The sequence below is a fragment of the Thalassophryne amazonica genome, chromosome 8 (assembly GCF_902500255.1).
Source record: "Thalassophryne amazonica chromosome 8, fThaAma1.1, whole genome shotgun sequence".
Taxonomy (NCBI): domain Eukaryota; kingdom Metazoa; phylum Chordata; class Actinopteri; order Batrachoidiformes; family Batrachoididae; genus Thalassophryne; species Thalassophryne amazonica.
This window is the reverse complement of record NC_047110.1, coordinates 85,583,719-85,604,054: the sequence shown is the minus strand read 5'-3', so window position 1 is coordinate 85,604,054 and position 20,336 is coordinate 85,583,719. Positions and strand designations below refer to the sequence as shown.

The 20,336-nt window shown below is 45.6% G+C and overlaps 1 protein-coding gene across 1 annotated transcript in view; it reads right to left on the bottom strand.

Moving 5' to 3' along the window:
* The window catches only part of brsk2a (BR serine/threonine kinase 2a), a 721,035-nt gene that overhangs the window by 72,537 nt on the left and 628,162 nt on the right, over positions 1-20,336 (bottom strand). The window contains 1 exon segment of the mRNA XM_034176871.1: positions 19,972-20,122. Within this exon segment, the coding sequence (XP_034032762.1) occupies positions 19,972-20,122 (151 nt within the window).

The following is a 20,336-nucleotide window of genomic DNA, read 5'->3' as shown; positions in this document are numbered from 1 at the left end:
TCCTGCAAAGGTTTAGCCATCGCAAAACACCTCTGTCCAGGGGACTCATGATTCCATAAACTCTTCCCAGGCATCTCTTAATCTCAAAGGCTGTGTTGGGAAAGTGTAAGTACACGGACCCACAACAGGGGGCGCAAATGAACGGACAATGGAATAGGTCAAATAACACACTTTACTGTTGTGAATATGCACAACAAGGACAACAGATTACAATAAAGGACAAAGTCAAATTCACACAGGTGTCGTGTGGGCAGGCTCGAAGATAGGAGACGCCTCTCCAAAGTAGAACCGGAACCACACGGTTTCCTCCGCCACCAGACCCCGGAAATACTGGAGCCGCCAAGTCCCGAACTCCCAGGTGGCCACTGCCTCCGCGTGTCGGACCTGGTACTGCTGGCGAGGAATAAAGAACAGTTAAAGGAGGGCGCGTTCGCACCCAGGAATCCGAACGGCAGGTAAGCTACCTCCACCTCTCGTTGGGAAGTTCTCTCAGAGAAATGCACAAAGTCACAAAGATCACTGTCAAACAGTTAGCTGAGTACGTTACCTTCTCGGTAGAAACGATATCTCGGCAAAGAGGTGGAGACGTCGTCCTGCTGATATACTCCTGCCGATCAGATGATTTGTAACAGCTGTTGCAGGTGATGCGTGACAGCTGTCACCCTGGCTGCTCCTGTGAGGCGGCTGCGCCCTTTGGTGCCTGGAGCCCGCACTCCAGACAGGGCGCCCTCTGGTGGTGGGCCAGCAGTACCTCCTCTTCTGGCGGCCCACACAACAGGACCCCCCCCCCCCTCAACGGGCGCCTCCTGGCGCCTGACCAGGTTTGTCCGGGTGGCGGCGGTAGAAATCGGCCAGGAGGGCCGGGTCCAGGATGAAGCTCCTCTTCACCCAGGAGCGTTCTTCAGGTCCGTACCCCTCCCAGTCCACCAAATACTGGAAGCCCCGGCCCATCCTACGGACATCCAAGAGCCGGCGCACAGTCCAAGCCGGCTCGCCATCGATGATCCGGGCAGGAGGTGGTGCCGGACCGGGAGTACAGAGGGGTGAGGTGTGATGGGGCTTAATCCGGGACACGTGGAAAACGGGATGGATCCGCAGTGAGGCCGGAAGCTGAAGCCTCACTGCGGCTGGACTGAGTACCTTGATGATCTTTAACGGACCGATGTACCGGTCCTGCAGTTTGGGGGAGTCCACTTGAAGGGGTATGTCCTTTGTAGACAACCACACTGCCTGCCCTGGCCGGTACGTAGGGGCCGGGGTCCGCCGACGGTCTGCATAGGCCTTCGTCCTCATCCGGGCCTTCAGCAAGGCAGAACGGGCGGCACGCCACACCTGACGGCACTTCCGTAGGTGGGCCTGAACCGAGGGCACACCGACCTCTCCCTCAACCACCGGAAACAAAGGAGGTTGGTACCCCAGACACACCTCAAAAGGGGAGAGGCCGGTGGCTGCCGACACCTGGCTGTTATGGGCGTACTCGATCCAGGCCAGATGGGTACTCCAGGCCGCCGGGTGCGCGGCTGTCACGCAACGCAGGGCCTGCTCCACCTCCTGATTGGCCCGTTCTGCTTGCCCGTTGGTCTGGGGATGATACCGGATGAGAGACTCACCGTGGCCCCCAGTTCCCGGCAGAAGCTCCTCCAGACTTGCGAGGAGAACTGGGGACCACGATCCGAAACGATGTCCGATGGTATCCCATGCAGCCGGACGACGTGGTGGACCAGGAGGTCCGCTGGTCTCCTGGGCTGTCGGGAGCTTCGGGAGGGCCACGAAGTGGGCCGCCTTGGAGAATCGGTCCACTATCGTGAGGATGGTGGTGTTGCCCTGCGACGGCGGGAGACCCGTGACAAAATCCAGGCCGATGTGGGACCAGGGGCGATGGGGCACGGGCAGCGGCTGGAGCAGTCCCGAAGCCCTGCGATGGTCAGCCTTGCCCCTGGCGCAGGTGGTGCAGGCCTGGATATAATCCCGGACGTCGGCCTCTAGGGACGCCCACCAGAAGCGCTGCCGGACAAGTGCCACGGTTCTTCGCACCCCTGGATGACAGGAGAGCTTAGAGCTGTGACAGAACTCCAAGACTGCAGCCCTAGCTTCTGGTGGGACGTAGAGTTTGTTCTTCGGCCCAGTCCCGGGGTCCGGGCTTCGTGCCAGGGCCTCCCGGATGGTTCTCTCTACGTCCCAGGTGAGGGTGGCCACGATAGTGGACTCCGGGATGATGGGTTCCGGTGGATCCGACAACTCCGTTTTGACTTCATCTTCATGTACCTGGGACAAGGCATCCGATTTCTGGTTCTTGGTCCCGGGACGGTAGGTGATCCGGAAGTCAAAACGGCCGAAGAACAGTGACCAGCGGGCTTGCCTGGGATTCAGCCGCTTGGCGGTCCTGATATACTCCAGGTTCCGGTGGTCAGTGAAAACCGTGAATGGCACGGACGTTCCCTCCAACAGATGTCTCCACTCTTCAAGAGCCTCTTTCACCGCAAGGAGTTCTCGATTGCCGACATCATAGTTCCGTTCGGCCGGGGTCAACCTGCGGGAAAAATAGGCACACGGGTGAAGGACCTTACCGGTCCTCCCGCTCTGGGAAAGCACAGCTCCTATCCCTGAGTCCGAGGCGTCCACTTCAACCACTAACTGGCGACTAGGATCGGGCTGCACCAGAACGGGTGCAGACGAGAAGCGCCGTTTCAACTCCTTGAACGCGGCATCGCAACGATCCGACCAGGTGAAGGGGACTTTTGGTGAAGTCAGGGCTGTCAGGGGGCTAACTACCTGACTGTAGCCCTTAATGAACCTCCTGTAAAAATTTGCAAAGCCGAGGAACTGTTGCAGCTTCCTACGGCTAGTGGGTTGGGGCCAGTCTCTCACCGCCGCAACCTTGGCCGGATCAGGAGCGACGGAGTTGGGGGAGATGATGAACCCAAGGAAGGACAAAGAAGTGCGGTGAAACTCGCACTTCTCGCCCTTCACAAACAACCGGTTCTCCAACAACCGCTGCAGGACCTGACGTACATGCCGGACATGAGTCTCAGGATCTGGAGAAAAGATGAGGATATCCTCTAGATATACGAAGACGAATCGGTGCAGGAAATCCCGCAAGACATCATTAACCAATGCTTGGAACGTCGCGGGGGCGTTTGTGAGGCCGAACGGCATGACCAGGTACTCAAAGTGACCTAACGGGGTATTAAATGCCGTCTTCCATTCGTCTCCCTTCCGGATCCGAACCAGGTGATACGCATTCTAAGATCCAGCTTAGTAAAGATTTTGGCTCCATGCAGGGGGGTGAACACGGAATCTAATAATGGCAACGGTATCGTTGCGAACCGTAATCTCATTCAGCCCCCTGTAATCATACATGGACGAAGTCCGCCATCTTTCTTGCCCACAAAAAGAAACCTGCCCCCATCGGGGAGGTGGAGTTCCGGATCAGCCCGGCAGCTAATGAGTCCCGGATGTAGGGTCTCCATTGATTCGCGCTCAGGTCGTGAGAGGTTGTACAGCCTGCTGGACGGGAACTCAGCGCCTGGAACCAAATCAATGGCACAATCGTACGGACGGTGCGGGGGAAGGGTGAGTGCCAGATCCTTGCTGAAGACGTCAGCAAGATCATGGTACTCAACCGGCACTGCCGTCAAATTGGGAGGGACTTTGACCTCCTCCTTAGCCTGGGAACCGGGAGGAACCGAGGATCCTAAACACACCCGATGGCAGGTTTCGCTCCACTGAACCACCACCCCAGACGGCCAGTCGATCCGGGGATTGTGCTTTAACATCCATGGGATGCCCAAAATCACGCGGGAGGTAGAAGGAGTTACAAAAAACTCAATCTCCTCCCGGTGGTTTCCAGACACCACCAGAGTTACTGGTGGTGTCTTGTGTGTGAGTAAAGGGAGGAGGGTGCCATCTAGTGCCCGCACCTGCAATGGCGTAGGAATTGCCACCAGAGGGAGCCCTACCTCCTTTGCCCATCTGCTGTCTAGCAGATTCCCTTCTGACCCCGTGTCCACCAGTGCTCGGGCTTGAAGGGTTAAATCCCCGCTCAGGATTGTGACTGGGAGTCGTGTGGCAATTTGTGTGTGTCTCACTTGAATGTCTTGACCCCCCCTTAGCCCAGTCTCTAAGGGCGAGTGTTGACGTTTTGGCCGTTTAGGGCAGTCTCTCTGTGTGTGCTCTGTTGAGCTGCAGAGAAAACACTCTCCACGGATCAGCCTCCCCATTTTGGCCCTGTGCGTTTCCCTAACAACGTCAACAGGGGAGCTGTTGCCCCACAAAGCGCTGCGGCTGTGGAGCGTGGGGAGGGCGGCCCCTTTTCGAACCCGGAAGGGAGAGGGGCGGCGCGTATCCGGTCACGTCCTTCGCCTCGCTCCCGTTCCTCTAACCGATTGTCTAATCGTATAACGAGATCAATAAGCCCGTCTAAATCCCGCGGTTCGTCCTTGGCCACCAGGAGCTCCTTCAGGACCAACGACAGTCCGTTTACGAAGGCGGCACGGAGGGCAGTGTTATTCCAGCCGGACCTCGCAGCCGCGATGTGGAAGTCGACTGCATAAGCAGCTGCGCTCCGGCGCCCCTGTCTCATTGACAGCAGCACGGCTGAAGCGGTCTCTCCTCTATTTGGATGATCGAACACTGTTCTGAACTCCCTCACAAACCCATCATATGTCAGAAGGAGCCGTGAATTTTGCTCCCAAAGCGCTGTAGCCCAAGCGCGTGCCTTGCCGCGAAGCAGATTAATTACATAAGCTATCTTACTAGCATCAGTTGCGTACATGACGGAACGTTGTGCGAAGACAAGCAAACACTGCATAAGAAAGTCCGCGCATGTCTCCACACAACCCCCGTATGGCTCTGGAGGGCTTATGTATGCTTCAGGGGAAGGTAGGAGGGGTCGTTGAACGACCTGTGGAACGTCACTGTTACGCACAGGGTCGACAGGAGGGAGAGCCACAGCAGCGCCCTGAGGGCGCGCTTCCACCTGCGCGGCGAGAGCCTCCACCCTGCGGTTAAGGAGGACGTTCTGCTCGGTTATTAAATCCAACCGAGCCGTGAAAGCGGTGAGGATCCGCTGCAACTCACCGACCATTCCTCCTGCGGACGCCTGTGCGCCCTGTTCTTCCATTGGCCGTTCAACAGCCGGTTGACGCCCCTCGGGATCCATGACGTTGGCCGAGATATCCTGTTGGGAAAGTGTAAGTACACGGACCCACAACAGGGGGCGCAAATGAATGGACAATGGAATAGGTCAAATAACACACTTTACTGTTGTGAATATGCACAACAAGGACAACAGATTACAATAAAGGACAAAGTCAAATTCACACAGGTGTCGTGTGGGCAGGCTCGAAGATAGGAGACGCCTCTCCAAAGTAGAACCGGAACCACACGGTTTCCTCCGCCACCAGACCCCGGGAATACTGGAGCCGCCAAGTCCCGAACTCCCAGGTGGCCACTCCCTCCGCGTGTCGGACCTGGTACTGCTGGCGAGGAATAAAGAACAGTTAAAGGAGGGCGCGTTCGCACCCAGGAATCCGAACGGCAGGTAAGCTACCTCCACCTCTCGTTGGGAAGTTCTCTCAGAGAAATGCACAAAGTCACAAAGATCACTGTCAAACAGTTAGCTGAGTACGTTACCTTCTCGGTAGAAACGATATCTCGGCAAAGAGGTGGAGACGTCGTCCTGCTGATATACTCCTGCCGATCAGATGATTGGTAACAGCTGTTGCAGGTGATGCGTGACAGCTGTCACCCTGGCTGCTCCTGTGAGGCGGCTGCGCCCTCTGGTGCCTGGAGCCCGCACTCCAGACAGGGCGCCCTCTGGTGGTGGGCCAGCAGTACCTCCTCTTCTGGCGGCCCACACAACAGGCTGAGGACCTAGAGACATCAACTTTAAGGGGGCCAAATTATACAAATTTCAAAGTTAAAGTAGGGCTCTATAAAAAAAACCTAGACAAAAATACCACATAGACAATGAGGTGATACATATTAAAAACACCCCATTTTCAGGTGTTTAATGCAGTCAACCCAAACCTTGGTCATAAGGGACCCCCTAGCCTGCATATTTTTAATTTCAGCTCAATCAGGTGTGCTCATCCAAACAAAAACTAAAAGAGACCTGAATGAGAGACTCAGTTTTGGGCAGAGCAGGAAGAGATGAAAATGTAGACGTTCACAAGTGGAAGTTTGAACCAAGCTCAGCTCATTCTTTTTCCTCATGTAGTGAGGGACAAGGGGCTCGTTGACACCATGAGAAATATCTGCCCCAAATTCTGGTAAGAAGTATTTCACAACAGTCTAAGTGAGCTGAGTAAGGAGGTTGTCAAGCAAATTTCTAGATATATCTTCTAAATCATGTCACAGAAGTCTAACGTAAGCTGATTCAAGACTATTTTGCTTATGCACAAGGAGTTCTACATAAACATGGAATTGTGGGACTTTAAACATGTTTTGCATGAAACCCCAAATAGTAGATAAAAACCAGTTTTGCAAAATATGACCCCTTGAAGAAAGCCTGATGCGAGAGCACAATTTTACTCGACAGAAACACAAAAAATGAAGAGAACCTGTAAGTGTTATCAAGGGAGAGGAGATAACAGGAAAACACTCACACTTGAGCTATTTTTGTAATTCCCTCTCTCCTGCTTGTGTGAGTGTATTTATCATTAAAGTCACACTGGCTTGGACTTGTTGTTGCAGGGAGCAGCTGACCAGTTTCAATCATTTACATTCAAAGTCCTTTAGTCCACTGAGACATGCCTACGGTTGCTCACTACAGTGCTGATGCAAACGCAACTAATCACACTTCATCTCTACATGGCTAAAACCGTGTCCTCAGGCCGCTTTGAACATATTGTTAGTTGTACTCTGCATCTGTTACTGTTGGATCAGCAGGTCTATACGGCTAATGTTACAGATGGTTATGTTGTACAGTAATGGGCTGTCAGTGGCTCACCCCAACTTCACGGGGATGATAAATTACTGTTGAAGAGTGTTTTATTTATAGTGAACAGTACACACAACTAACCAATCATTTATCATCTATCCTGCAGAAATGATCAGGAGGATGGGAGGCGTGGAGCCGGATAGCTGCACTGCGTTTGTGTCATGTTTTTGCACTGCTGAATATGTGTACATTACCACTGCTTTTATACATTTGTACTCAAGCTGAGATCAGGAGTATCACTTGCACTGAGAGGGAACATCAAACTATGACATTTTGTACATCGTGACATCTCTGGATTCTCAGCTTTTGACTCGTGTTTATCTTGTCTATCTCTTCTAGATTGGACTACTGCAATGTTCTATTTTCTGGTTTACCGCAGTCCAGCATTAGGGCTCTCCAATTGGTTCAAAATGCTGCAACAAGACTTTTGACACAAAGCAGAAAGTTCAACCACATTACACCCATTTTGGCATCCCTTCACTGGCTTCCTGTCCCAGTGAGATCAGATTTTAATGTTCTGCTACTAGTCTATAAAATTGTTCATGGACTGACACCTCCCTACCTAGCTGACCTAATTAAACCTTATGTACCGGCCCGGGCTTTGCGTTCTCTGGGTGCAGGACTACTTTGTGTCCCTAGGGTGAATAAGAAGTCTGCAGGTCATAGAGCTTTCTCTTATCGTGCCCCTGTTCTGTGGAATTACCTCCCCGCGTCAATAAAACAGTCAGATTCTGTGAAGACTTTCAAGTCCAGACTTAAGACGCACTTATTTTCCCTTTGTATGGCTACCATACTGGCATAGTATAGTTCTGCGCTTTTTATTCTTTTAATTCATTTCATTAGGACACAGAGCGGGCTGCGGCCTCAACTTTACCTAAATTCTGGGTCTTTTAGTGAAGCTTAGGGCTAGTGGATGGTGATCACCTTAGTTTCCTGTTTTTCTTGTTGTTTAATGCTGGCAAATTATACTGTATTCTGTGTCTTTATGATGCCCGATTCAGTTTTTTTCTCTCTGTTTAAGGTGCAGCTCCATCCAGAGATGGGTGTGGTATTTGTGCTGAAAACCCACCTGTCCTGTGCACCAACAGCATTTCTTGTATATTTGTTTTGTGAATAAGCGAAGTGCACATCTCGGGCGGCGTGGTGCATTATGTGTACTCTAAATTTTTTGGCTACCAATCCACATGCTATGACGGCGGAAAGCAGCATGGAGTGCTATGATTTGGATCATTTCAACCACTGGAAAGTTGATGATTTAAAGCGTTTTTGTAAGCTCCGCGGATTGCCTGTTACAACCAGGACTATGTACGGCAGTGGACAGAAACGGAAAGAAGAGATGGCTGCGCTTGCGTATGCTGCATCGTTACAGAAACTACCGTTGGTGCAGACAAAGGAGGAAGAGAGAGCTGCTGTCGAAAATGAAGACCAGTCCTTGCTGATAGTTGGAGACAAACAAATTTCTGACCTCTTGCCTTTTTTGGAATATTTTGGAATAGGGCTTGCCTCTACTGGTGGTTGGCTCTCACTGCGGTATTGTATCACTTCCTGTTCCGGAGCACAGCGGTGTTTTGCTGTATCTGATCTAGCTGGTTTAATCTGCATAGTTAGATTGATCTAGATAACTAGATAACGATTTGTTTCACAGTGTAATCTTCACGTGCCTTAACTAAAGCACTCCTCTGCTGAATCACCTCTAATTATTTACACATTATTCACTTTGTGTGTTTTTAGGAATCCGCTAGCTTAGCACAGCTACTAGCTCTTAGCCGGTTTAGCATGGCGGCTTCTCCTGTCTCTCCCGCACTTTTCTGCTCTGGGTGTGAAATGTTTAGTTATTCCTCTGCCTCCTTTAGCAGTAATGGTACTTGTAATAAGTGTAGCATATTCGTAGCTTTGGAGGCCAGGCTGGGCGAATTGGAGACTCGGCTCCGCACCGTGGAAAGTTCTACAGCTAGCCAGGCCCCTGTAGTCAGTGTGGTCCAAGGTAGCTTAGCCGCCGTTAGTTCCCTTCCAGCAGATCCCGAGCAGCCGGGAAAGCAGGCCGACTGGGTGACTGTGAGGAGGAAGCGTAGCCCTAAACAGAAGCCCCGTGTACACCGCCAACCCGTTCACATTTCTAACCATTTTTCCCCACTCGGCGACACACCCGCCGAGGATCAAACTCTGGTTATTGGCGACTCTGTTTTGAGAAATGTGAAGTTAGCGACACCAGCAACCATAGTCAATTGTCTTCCGGGGGCCAGAGCAGGCAACACTGAAGGAAATTTGAAACTGCTGGCTAAGGCTAAGCATAAATTTGGTAAGACTGTAATTCACGTCGGCAGTAATGACACCCGGGTACGCCAATCGGAGGTCACTAAAATTAACATTGAGTCGGTGTGTAACTTTGCAAAAACAATGTCAGACTCTGTAGTTTTCTCTGGCCCCCTCCCCAATCAGTTCTCCTTGAATTGCTGGCTGTCTGAGTGGTGTCCAAAAAATGAGGTGGGCTTCATAGATAATTGACAAAGCTTCTGGGGAAAACCTGGTCTTGTTAGGAGAGATGGCATCCATCCCACTTTGGATGGAGCAGCTCTCATTTCTAGAAATCTGGCCAATTTTCTTAAATCCTCCAAACCGTGACTATCCAGGGTTGGGACCAGGAAGCAGAGTTGTAGTCTTACACACCTCTCTGCAGCTTCTCTCCCCCTGCCATCCCCTCATTACCCCATCCCCGTAGAGACGGTGCCTGCTCCCAGACCACCAATAACCAGTAAAAATCTATTTAAGCATAAAAATTCAAAAAGAAAAAATAATATAGCACCTTCAACTGCACCACAGACTAAAACAGTTAAATGTGGTCTATTAAACATTAGGTCTCTCTCTTCTAAGTCCTTGTTAGTAAATGATATAATAATTGATCAACATATTGATTTATTCTGCCTTACAGAACCTGGTTACAGCAGGATGAATATGTTAGTTTAAATGAGTCAACACCCCCGAGTCACACTAACTGCCAGAACGCTCGTAGCACGGGCCGAGGCGGAGGATTAGCAGCAATCTTCCATTCCAGCTTATTAATTAATCCAAAACCCAGACAGAGCTTTAATTCATTTGAAAGCTTGACTCTTAGTCTTGTCCATCCAAATTGGAAGTCCCAAAAACCAGTTTTATTTGTTATTATCTATCGTCCACCTGGTCGTTACTGTGAGTTTCTCTGTGAATTTTCAGACCTTTTGTCTGACTTAGTGCTTAGCTCAGATAAGATAATTATAGTGGGCGATTTTAACATCCACACAGATGCTGAGAATGACAGCCTCAACACTGCATTTAATCTATTATTAGACTCAATTGGCTTTGCTCAAAATGTAAATGAGTCCACCCACCACTTTAATCATATTTTAGATCTTGTTCTGACTTATGGTATGGAAATTGAAGACTTAACAGTATTCCCTGAAAACTCCCTTCTGTCTGATCATTTCTTAATAACATTTACATTTACTCTGATGGACTACCCAGCAGTGGGGAATAACTAGGTTTAACTGTAACTAGGTTTAAGGATATGATTCCTTCTTTATGTTCTCTAATGCCATATACCAACACAGTGCAGAGTAGCTACCTACACTCTGTGAGTGAGATAGAGTATCTCGTCAATAGTTTTACATCCTCATTGAAGACAACTTTGGATGCTGTAGCTCCTCTGAAAAAGAGAGCCTTAAATCAGAAGTGCCTGACTCCGTGGTATAACTCTCAAACTCGCAGCTTAAAGCAGATAACCCGTAAGTTGGAGAGGAAATGGCGTCTCACTAATTTAGAAGATCTTCACTTAGCCTGGAAAAAGAGTCTCTTGCTCTATAAAAAAGCCCTCCGTAAAGCTAGGACATCTTACTACTCATCACTAATTGAAGAAAATAAGAACAACCCCAGGTTTCTTTTCAGCACTGTAGCCAGGCTGACAAAGAGTCAGAGCTCTATTGAGCCAAGTATTCCTTTAACTTTAACTACCGAGAGGCAGACTGCTATAGGCTAGTGACTAAACAATAGCTCTAATTAGCACCTATTGTGCTCTAGTTAGCACCCTCCTAATGACAGGGCAGCTGTCCCTCTCCTGATGGCTCCCTTGACGACTCTGCTGATGACGTGAATGACTCATTACCATGAACAAAAGACTGAAACTGCTTTGACCTGAGTACCCCATTGTAAACAGGGGATAAAGCGTGTCTCAGACCCCGTCCCCGGTTAAGGCTGGGTTTCAAACGTTTCACAAAGGATGCCTCCTTGACCCCTCTCTCAAACCATTTCTTCTCTCTGGCTAATATTTTAACTTCTTTGTCCTCAAACGTGTGGTTAGTGTCTTTAAGATGGAGATGAACTGCAGACTGAGGTCCACTGGCGCCCTCTCTGTGGTGATGGTATAGCCTTTTGTGCACCCCTGTTTACAATGGGGTACTCAGGGCAAAGCAGTTTCAGTCTTTTGTTCATGGTAATGAGTCATTCACGTCATCAGCAGAGTCGTCAAGGGAGCCATCAGGAGAGGGACAGCTGCCCTGTCATTAGGAGGGTGCTAACTAGAGCACAATAGGTGCTAATTAGAGCTATTGTTTAGTCACTAGCCTATAGCAGTCTGCCTCCCGGTAGGAGGGGTCTGGTTAAGTTTAAAACTCCAGCTTTTGTGTCTTCTTGATTATTCTTCTCTACAAGAGTCAAGACAGAAGTCAGACCACCAGAGCAAGAATTTTAGCTGAGGAAGCTTCTACGATTTGAAGCGAAACGTCCTCGCGTCAAGCAACCCAGTCCAGTCGAAGATTCAAGCTTCTCTACTATCCACTAGAAGGCACTGGAGACCCTCTTGAAAGTTTCTAACAACAACAAACATGGCAACAGTCAAAGACATTGTTAACAAAATATGTCACGATGAGATTATGTATCATAAAAAAGTCTTCTTTGTGTTGTTTTTCCTTTAATGTTCTGTATAATCTGAACTTTAGCTACACTGCTTCCACGATTTCCAGTGGTACTGCTCAATTTTGTCCTTCAGAAAATGAAAACAAATATGTATGAAACTGAAGCAGATCAGGGACAGAAGGCTCCGTCATTATCCACACTGCATAAATGAGTCTTAAAACAACCAGGAATTACATGAAAGGTACCCTGAGTCAAATGGTAATCAAACAATATGTGTAATACCGCTAAAATATATCCCGATGCCCCTCAACGGTCTGCACGATTTAAAGAAACTAGATAAAGTTCAGTTTTTCTTCCTCCATCCTCTGTAATGAATACATCCTGCCAGTGGAGTTACTGTGCACAGAGCAGATATTCACAAATCAATTCCCTCTTTAAATTCATTTCCTTTCGTGAGTTCTGACAACTCCCGAGGACTCAGCGCATTAATATTCATAGCTCAGCTCCCCAAATTTTTAATGGATTAAGACCCCTGCAGTTTCTGCTGTAGAGATCAATAATAAGGTGCTTTATTTGTGCTTACTTGAACCTCTTAAATAAATTAGAGTCAATAATTAGCACACGAATCTGACTGATTAAGAGCTCCTGAAAAAAAATACCAACATAGAAACTGCATAACATAGTGAGAGCAGATTTGTAAAATGAAAGAAAAAATAATCAATTGATTTTCTCTTCTTCACACTGCAGCACTTTTCCATATTTCATTTACATATCATTAACCTCCCTTCATTTCTGCTGGAATGGTATAAAGATTTAAAATGAAATCTCTCGGATTCCTTCTGCTGGTTTAGCTTTAAACGCCTTTTTTTTAAAAGATACTTTTGGGTATATGAAGAATAAAATGGGTTTTCATATAAGCTGCACATGTCTCCATGGGTATTTCATGTCTAGCATGAATACTGCAGTATTTAACCCAAATCTGTTCAACGGTACTTCACAGGAATTTTTTTACCATGAAAGTGCAGCCCAGGCAGTTAACAGCACTCAAATTGCCTAAATGTGAGTAAAAAAGCTACAGCAGGATTGTGTTATGTGATTTTTATTTTATTTATTTTATTTATTTATTTATTTGGTATTTCTTCAATCCTTCATCTGAGTGAAAATGCAACCTGTCAAAACATGTTTCAAAGTCAGTCCTCTCTCTGACATGCTCTGATCTCAGGTTCTATGAATCTTCTGTGCTGTCGACAAAAGTTTGCTGTCTGGGAAAGATAAGGTTAACTTCAGTCAGAGTCAGTCAAAAGTTTGGACGTCATTTGGGTGCGTATGTGCATCTCCAACATCACCCTCTGTACACAGACATGCAAGTGTAGGATCAAACAAAGCACACCGAAGGACATGATAAAAGGTAGAAAAATTACACAATATAAAACAAAAATCCAGATTCACAAACTGTCTTAGCAACACCTCCCCACCACCAGTCAGTATAGGGCATTGAATCTCAAAAAAAGACGTATAGCGATTAGATTTGAAAGCAGAGGGAATGAGGTATAAGCCTTCCTCCGCCTTCTACTCACTACAGCTATAGGAAGCACGACAAAGAAAAACTAGCTGCATTTTCACATTAGCACAGCAATTCTATACTAACAGACGGGGCCATGTGAGACTGAAGGTCAGGTACACATGGTGGAGAGAGAGAGAACGTGTGGCGGAGAAGCAAAGAAAGAAATGTGGTGGAGTGGTAAAAACAAATTTAAAGCTGCACTGAATGAAAAGATGCAGGGGAGCTTTTCCATGAGTGTGGCTGCTGACATGTAGAATTCATTGTGCACATATTGAGATTCTTATTAGTGAACCGAAAGGTCTCAATTTACAAACCAGTGATGGAGTTATGAAGGAAGACATCATTAATGTTCAATGAAGTAATTTTAAATTAATGTATTTTGGGATTCAGGGCTCGACTGAAAAGATGAGTCAGAGTGAAGGGCAGAAGACGGAAGTTACTGAGCTCATGCAGCCTTTAAAGAAAGGAGAGATAAAACTTAGATCTCCTGAAGGAATGAGGAAGCAGAATCAATCACTGAAATTCAAAGGCAGCAAAGGATAGAAATTTTTTTTCATCTAAAATCTATCCATTTATCCATCTATCTGAAATCCTTCCAGGACTGGAATAGCTGGGGTCTACATGGCAGCTACTGACACCCGGAGCACGCCTATGGTTTACTCCACCATCCAGTGGATGAAAAATAGGGAATGTCCTCTTTATTGACTAATTTGGCATCAATGCACACACCAACTCGTCAACTGTAGTCCATCTTACTGAGATTCTGCTCTTCACCTCTTAGTTGTCTTTTGAGCCACCGGTCACTGTGATCACTGGATTCTATATGTATATGGGTTCTTAGCTGCAAGATTTCTGTCTCTGCATGTGTGACAATTGCTTTTTGTTTCTTTGTTTTACGTGTTAGTAAGGCCAAAGCAGATGGTCAACCCTACTGAGCCTGGTCTGCTTTAAGTGTCCTCTTCTTATAAAAATAATAATAATAATAATAATAATAATAAAAAAGCCTTAGGGAGTTTTTGGGTAAGATCTCAGCATTACTCCTGCGTAGTGCCTTGGGCTGACTTGTTCTCTGATTTGCGCTGTATAAAACAATGAACTTGAACTCTGGAGCAACTTTTCATAGTTTTTGGGTGTTGGAGAACTTCGAAATAGATGTTTCATTATTAAAATATCTGATATTTGGCTGAATATTCAACTTTGTATCCATATATTTTTATTTCGATAATGTATCCTCCTGTCACCTCAGCATCTGTATACATGCTTTGGTGATTAAAGCTTTTTCTAGCACTCTGCCGATCATTAGGTACGGTGCAGTCAGAAAGTATTCATAGCATTCAATTTTCCACATTTTGTTATGTTGCAGTGTTATTTCAAAATGACTGGAATTTATTTTTTCCTCAAAATTCTACAAACAATACCCCATAATGACATGATAATGTGAATTTTTTTTTTTTTTTTTTTAGATTTTCCCAACTTTATTAAAAACAAAACAAAACTAAGAACTCACATGTACATAAGTATTCACCAGTGGTGGGCACAGGTAACCAAAAAGTTAGCTTCGATAACCACTAATTATCTAACTGAAATGTTATCTTTTATAATGCTAAACCCATAAACCACCAAAACATTTATCAGAAACTACAGCTAACTGATACCTTTAAGTATTGTCTCCAGTACACTCTTAGCTACTAATAAGCTGATTTTGAGTTTTAACACTTCTGATTGAATCAAAGGTGATCACAAACCCCAGCATACAGCAGTCCAGCCGTGAGGCAGACGTCTTGAAAAGGAAAGCAGGTTTGACTTATGGTTTTGATTTATAAATCAAATTAATCTGGATAGAATAACTACATTAATGGCAACTCTGTCATTTGTACAAAGTGAAAATATAACACATATCTTTTAATTTTTAAATAATGCACTAATTCTGAAGTTTTGAACACAACACACACAGATGCCCAAAGGGATTATGGGTAAACTGAGCCTCCGCTCACATTGGTTGATTCATTCATTCTATGTAAAAACCAACACTAGTTAATGTAATGTGTGTAATGTGTGTAACGTGTGTTGGTGTTTACAAATAAATGTGCTTTTGTAAAATATGTAATTTTTTTCATTTGTAAAAAAAAAAAAGGCATTTGCAAAACTGAAAAGTCTGTTAAGTTGCAATTTGACAACCGTGTGATATAACCGGGTGCCAGTAGATGGCAGTGTTCTATGTATTTTGACTCATCTACTGAGTCGGGTATGGCACAAGGTTGTCGACCTGAATCACAACTTAACAGGCTTTTTTGCTTTTGCATATGTCTTCTTTTTTTTTTTTTTTTTTAACAAAAAAGAGACTCAGTTTGCCCATAATCCCTTTGGGCATCTATGTGTGTTATGCTCAAAACTTCAGAATTAGTGCATTATTTTAAAATTAAAAGATATGTGTTATATTTTCACTTTGTACATATGACAGAATTGATATTAATGTAGTTATTCTATCCAGATTAATTTGATTCATAAATCAAAACCATAAGTCAAACCTGATTTCCTTTTCAAGATATCTGCCTCACGGTTGGACCGCTGGATGCTGTTAAGGATAATGACTTGATTTTTTTTGTAGCAGTCTGGCGGCCAGACCCCTTCTGCTGGGGTAGAGTTGAGCTCAGCAATTCTCAGCTGCCTCACTGCTGCAAAATACATAGCAGACATGAGCCAAAAGAGTTTAAAAATATTTTTCACTGTTACTGACTATGTAAAAAAAGTTAGCGGTCTAAAAATGATTGGAACTAAATCTATCGGAAGCTAATTGGTCTGCTGATGGTTTTTGAAGTTAGCTGAAAAGCTAATCCACTAACAAAAAAGTTAGCTTTGCTAATTAGCAGTTAGCGGATTAGCAGAACTGTGCCCACCACTGGTATTCACAGCCTTTGCCATGAAGCTCAAAATTGAGCTCAGGTGCATCCTGTTTCCACTAATCAACCTTGAAATGTTTCTACAGTTTAATTGGAGTCCACCTGGTAAATTCAGTTGATTGGACATGATTTGGAAACCTGTCTACATCTAAGGTCCCACAGTTGACACTACATGTCACAGCACAAACCAAACATGAAGTCAAAGGAACTGTCTGTAGACCTCTGAGACAGGATTCTCTTGAGGCACAAATATGGGGAATGGTACAGAAACATTTTTGCTACTTTGAAGATCCCAATGAGCACAGTGGCCGCCATCATGCATAAATGGAAGAAGTTCGGATCTACCAGGACTCTTCCTAGAGCTGGCTGCCCATCTAAACTAAGTGATCCGGGGAGAACTGCCTTAGTCAGGGAGGTGACCAAGAACCCAATGGTCACTCTGTTGGACCTCCAGCATTCCTCTGTGGAGAGAGGAGAACCTTCCAGAAGGACAACCATCTCTGCATGGCTGTATGATAGAGTGGCCAGATGGAAGTGGCGTGAATGCCAGGCATCATGTTTGGAGGAAACCAGGCAGGTGGCAGCATCATGATGATTCAAATCATGATGATTTGATCATGCTGTAGGGATGTTTTTCAGCAGCAGAAACTGGGAGACTAGTCATGATTGAGGGAAAGATGAATGCAGCAATGTACAGAAACACGCTGGATGAAAGCCTGCTCCAGACTGGGGTGATGGTTCATCTTTCAGCAGGACAATGACGCAGTGGCCCAGCCAGAGCCCAATCCTGGATCCGACTGATCATCTCTGAAGAGATCTGAATATGCTATGCACCAATGCTCCCCATCCAACCTGATGGAGCTTCAGAGGTGCTGCAAAGAGTAATGAGAAAAACTGCCAAAAGACAACTGCACCAAGCTTATGACATATTCAAGAATACTTGAGGCTGTAATTGCTGCCAAAGGTGCATCAACAAAGTATTGAGGAAAGGGTGTGAATACTTATGTACTTCTATTTTTAATACATTTGCAAAAAAAAAAAAAAAAAAAAAACAACAACAACAAAAAAAAACCTTTTCTCATGTTGTCATTATGGGGTGTTGTGAGTTGAATTTTGAGGGGAAAAGTGAAGTTACCCCATTTTGGAACAAGGCTGTAACATAACAAAATGTGGAAAAAGTGACGCGCTGTGAATACTTTACAGATGCACGGTAGATCAGATCATCGCTACATCAGCTTCAATCTTTTCTGCTGTCATACACGTCTCAGCCTCTGAGCAGAAATGTTTGTTGTGACGATAAATTGGTTGCTGAAATAAGATGAGAAAATACATTATCCAACTGTGCGACGTGTAAAAATGTTCAAATAGAGAAATGCTCAGCATCCAGGGAAAGTGGAACACTGCATTGAAGAAATTCATCAGCAACGCTTTGAGACTGTGAAACAATAACAATAACTCCAGTTACACAAAAAATTGGAACTTTCAGACATTTGTACTTTGAGTTATAAATTGAGTTATAAGTCTTCTTTCGTTTGAGAATTGACTTAAAGACTTATATTGATGTGTAGGAAATGGAAAGTGTAGGAAATGGAAAGCCACATTCTGTCATTACTATTTTAACAAAGCATCAGATATACAGAAAACACCACTGCATCTTTACCCATGCATGAAATGTCACTGTACTGTGAGACATAAAACACTTTCCCACATGGACTGTTTATGGTTACAGGAAAAGAAATCTCACAACAACAACAAAGTTGATATTCACGTGTATTTTCTTCATGCAGGAATTCTGTTTAAGGTATTTTCACATGTTTGAGATCCAGTCTGTGAGATCAAACTGATATATACAGCTATATTAGACTGGGAAGGAGAGATCTTTGCACAGGCAGAAATCATGCAAATTCTATGTGCATGAATCTGAAATGAAATTGATAATTAGGTCCAATCAAAATGCAGTAGAATGCCTTGAAAATTCCAAAGATATTGAATTTACTTGAGAAAAAAAAAATGGGAAAATGATTGCCGTAGGATTCCCAAGTAAACTTGTCACATTCTCAGATATGCATCTCGGAAGCTCATGGTTTATAACTGTGAAAAACTGGCATGTGCTGATTGCCCCAAGTACCATACCATTTGTATTTCTTAAGCCGTGGTCACAACCCGCCGTACTTGCAAGTGCGTACAGTCTACTTGCAAAAACGTGGGCTAAATTTGGAGATCCGTACTTCGTAAGTACTGCCTCAGTACGCATTTAGGAGCACGCAGACACACGCAGACACGCCGTAGAGGTTTTAGTGCATGCAGAACATTCGCTGCGGTCAGGCTGCGGATTCACCAGCAGTGCAGATGACGCACGTTGTGAGTACTGCCTCAGTACGGATTCAAAGCAGCACATTTTCATTCAATTACTATTGAATTAACCAAATCCGTACGTAGGCAGTACGGATTTGGAGGCCGACAGACTTGCATGCACAACGCAGCTTCTCACTTGAACTTGGACTTTATTTCCAAACGTCAGCAACACACACTCCACAGCTTCAGTCTGTTAACTAGCTGTAACTTTTCGAGGCAAGTAAACACTCGTACAACTGACCGCTGCAGGCTGGACATGCTCATGCATCGCTGACGCCGAAAAACACCTGCCGCTCCGGTCCGGCTCATAAAAAAAGAAAAGCGACCCCCCCCCCCCAACACACACACACACACACACACACACACACACACTGCATTATTGTCATCTCTCTTTATCGTTACGCCCCTAGAGACGTGCGTTGAACGTACTCCCTCCCACCCTCTTGCTACTGCCTCCGTACGTTTTCACAAAAAAGTAGTGGCCGTGGCATCCGCAGAAAACGTACGGCGAAAAAAAAAAAACGCACGGTGGGTTGTGACCGGGGCTTTAATGATTAATATAAATGAAGCCCAAGACATATTCAGTGACTTGGAAATGTTAAAGATCCATCCCTGAACTTCTCTCGAGAAAACTGTCTGTACAAGTAATGATTTAATCCTTATAATTAGAATAAATTGTCCCAACTTTTTCTTTTTTAATGTGTTGCAGAACTTAAATGAAGGAATGGGATCTATATTAACAAATGAATGATTTATTTATTCATTTATTGCATTTTCCACATCATCCCACTTTTTTCTAATTTGGGGTTATAGTTCTACAATGTTACTTTGTATACAGTTACTCCACCACCAAATGTGACAGAATTATCCAATTAAGCAGGGGATGAAGATATCCGTGTATTATACTAGCTCGGGAGGAGAGAGTTTTCCACATCAGCAACATCCTCTTCTATTTCCAGATAACTCAAGAATAGAAGACTGCAAGAAGATATGGAGTACAGCTTTCAGCACATGTGGGAAAGGTGACAGAATGGGAAGAGTGGGTGACAGATGAATACCTTTCTTCTTTGCTGTACTTTGTACCACCGCCAGGAATATCCAAGCTTTTACTGTACACTGATTTACTAAAGTGAGACAGGAGACAAAGCAAGCACAGACAGTCAGTCCCTGGATCTCCACGATCTACCATAGCTTGCTGACACCAGAGTCGGACTTGCTATCTGACCTGCTGATCCACCACACTGAACCAGCTCAAACACTCAAACAGAGCTACACCAATCTTCATCTCTTCATTTATCCTTTCCTGTGTTCCATCCACTGCCTACCTCTGTCCGTGCTGCGTCATGTCAATGGCTCTCCTGGCTGGAACAGGTGATCCTCCATCTGTGACGCTGAGGACCTCCATGGACTTCCGCTCTGGTCTCCTCTTACCATGACGATTCAACATAGGAGAGTCCACTCGCTTCCTGGGAGGGTCTGAACATAACCATGTGACAGGTCAATTTAAAATCAACACACAACACCAGGAATACACACGTGTGTGTGTGTGTGTGAGCATGGGTGTTTCTGTATGTTTAATTGTTTTTGTGGATTAATCTGTGTTTTGAGTGATGTTTAGTGCTGTTAACAGTGACACTTTAACTAATCGTGAATCAGTAAGAGCTTCCACCCAGACCTTCAACTAATGGCC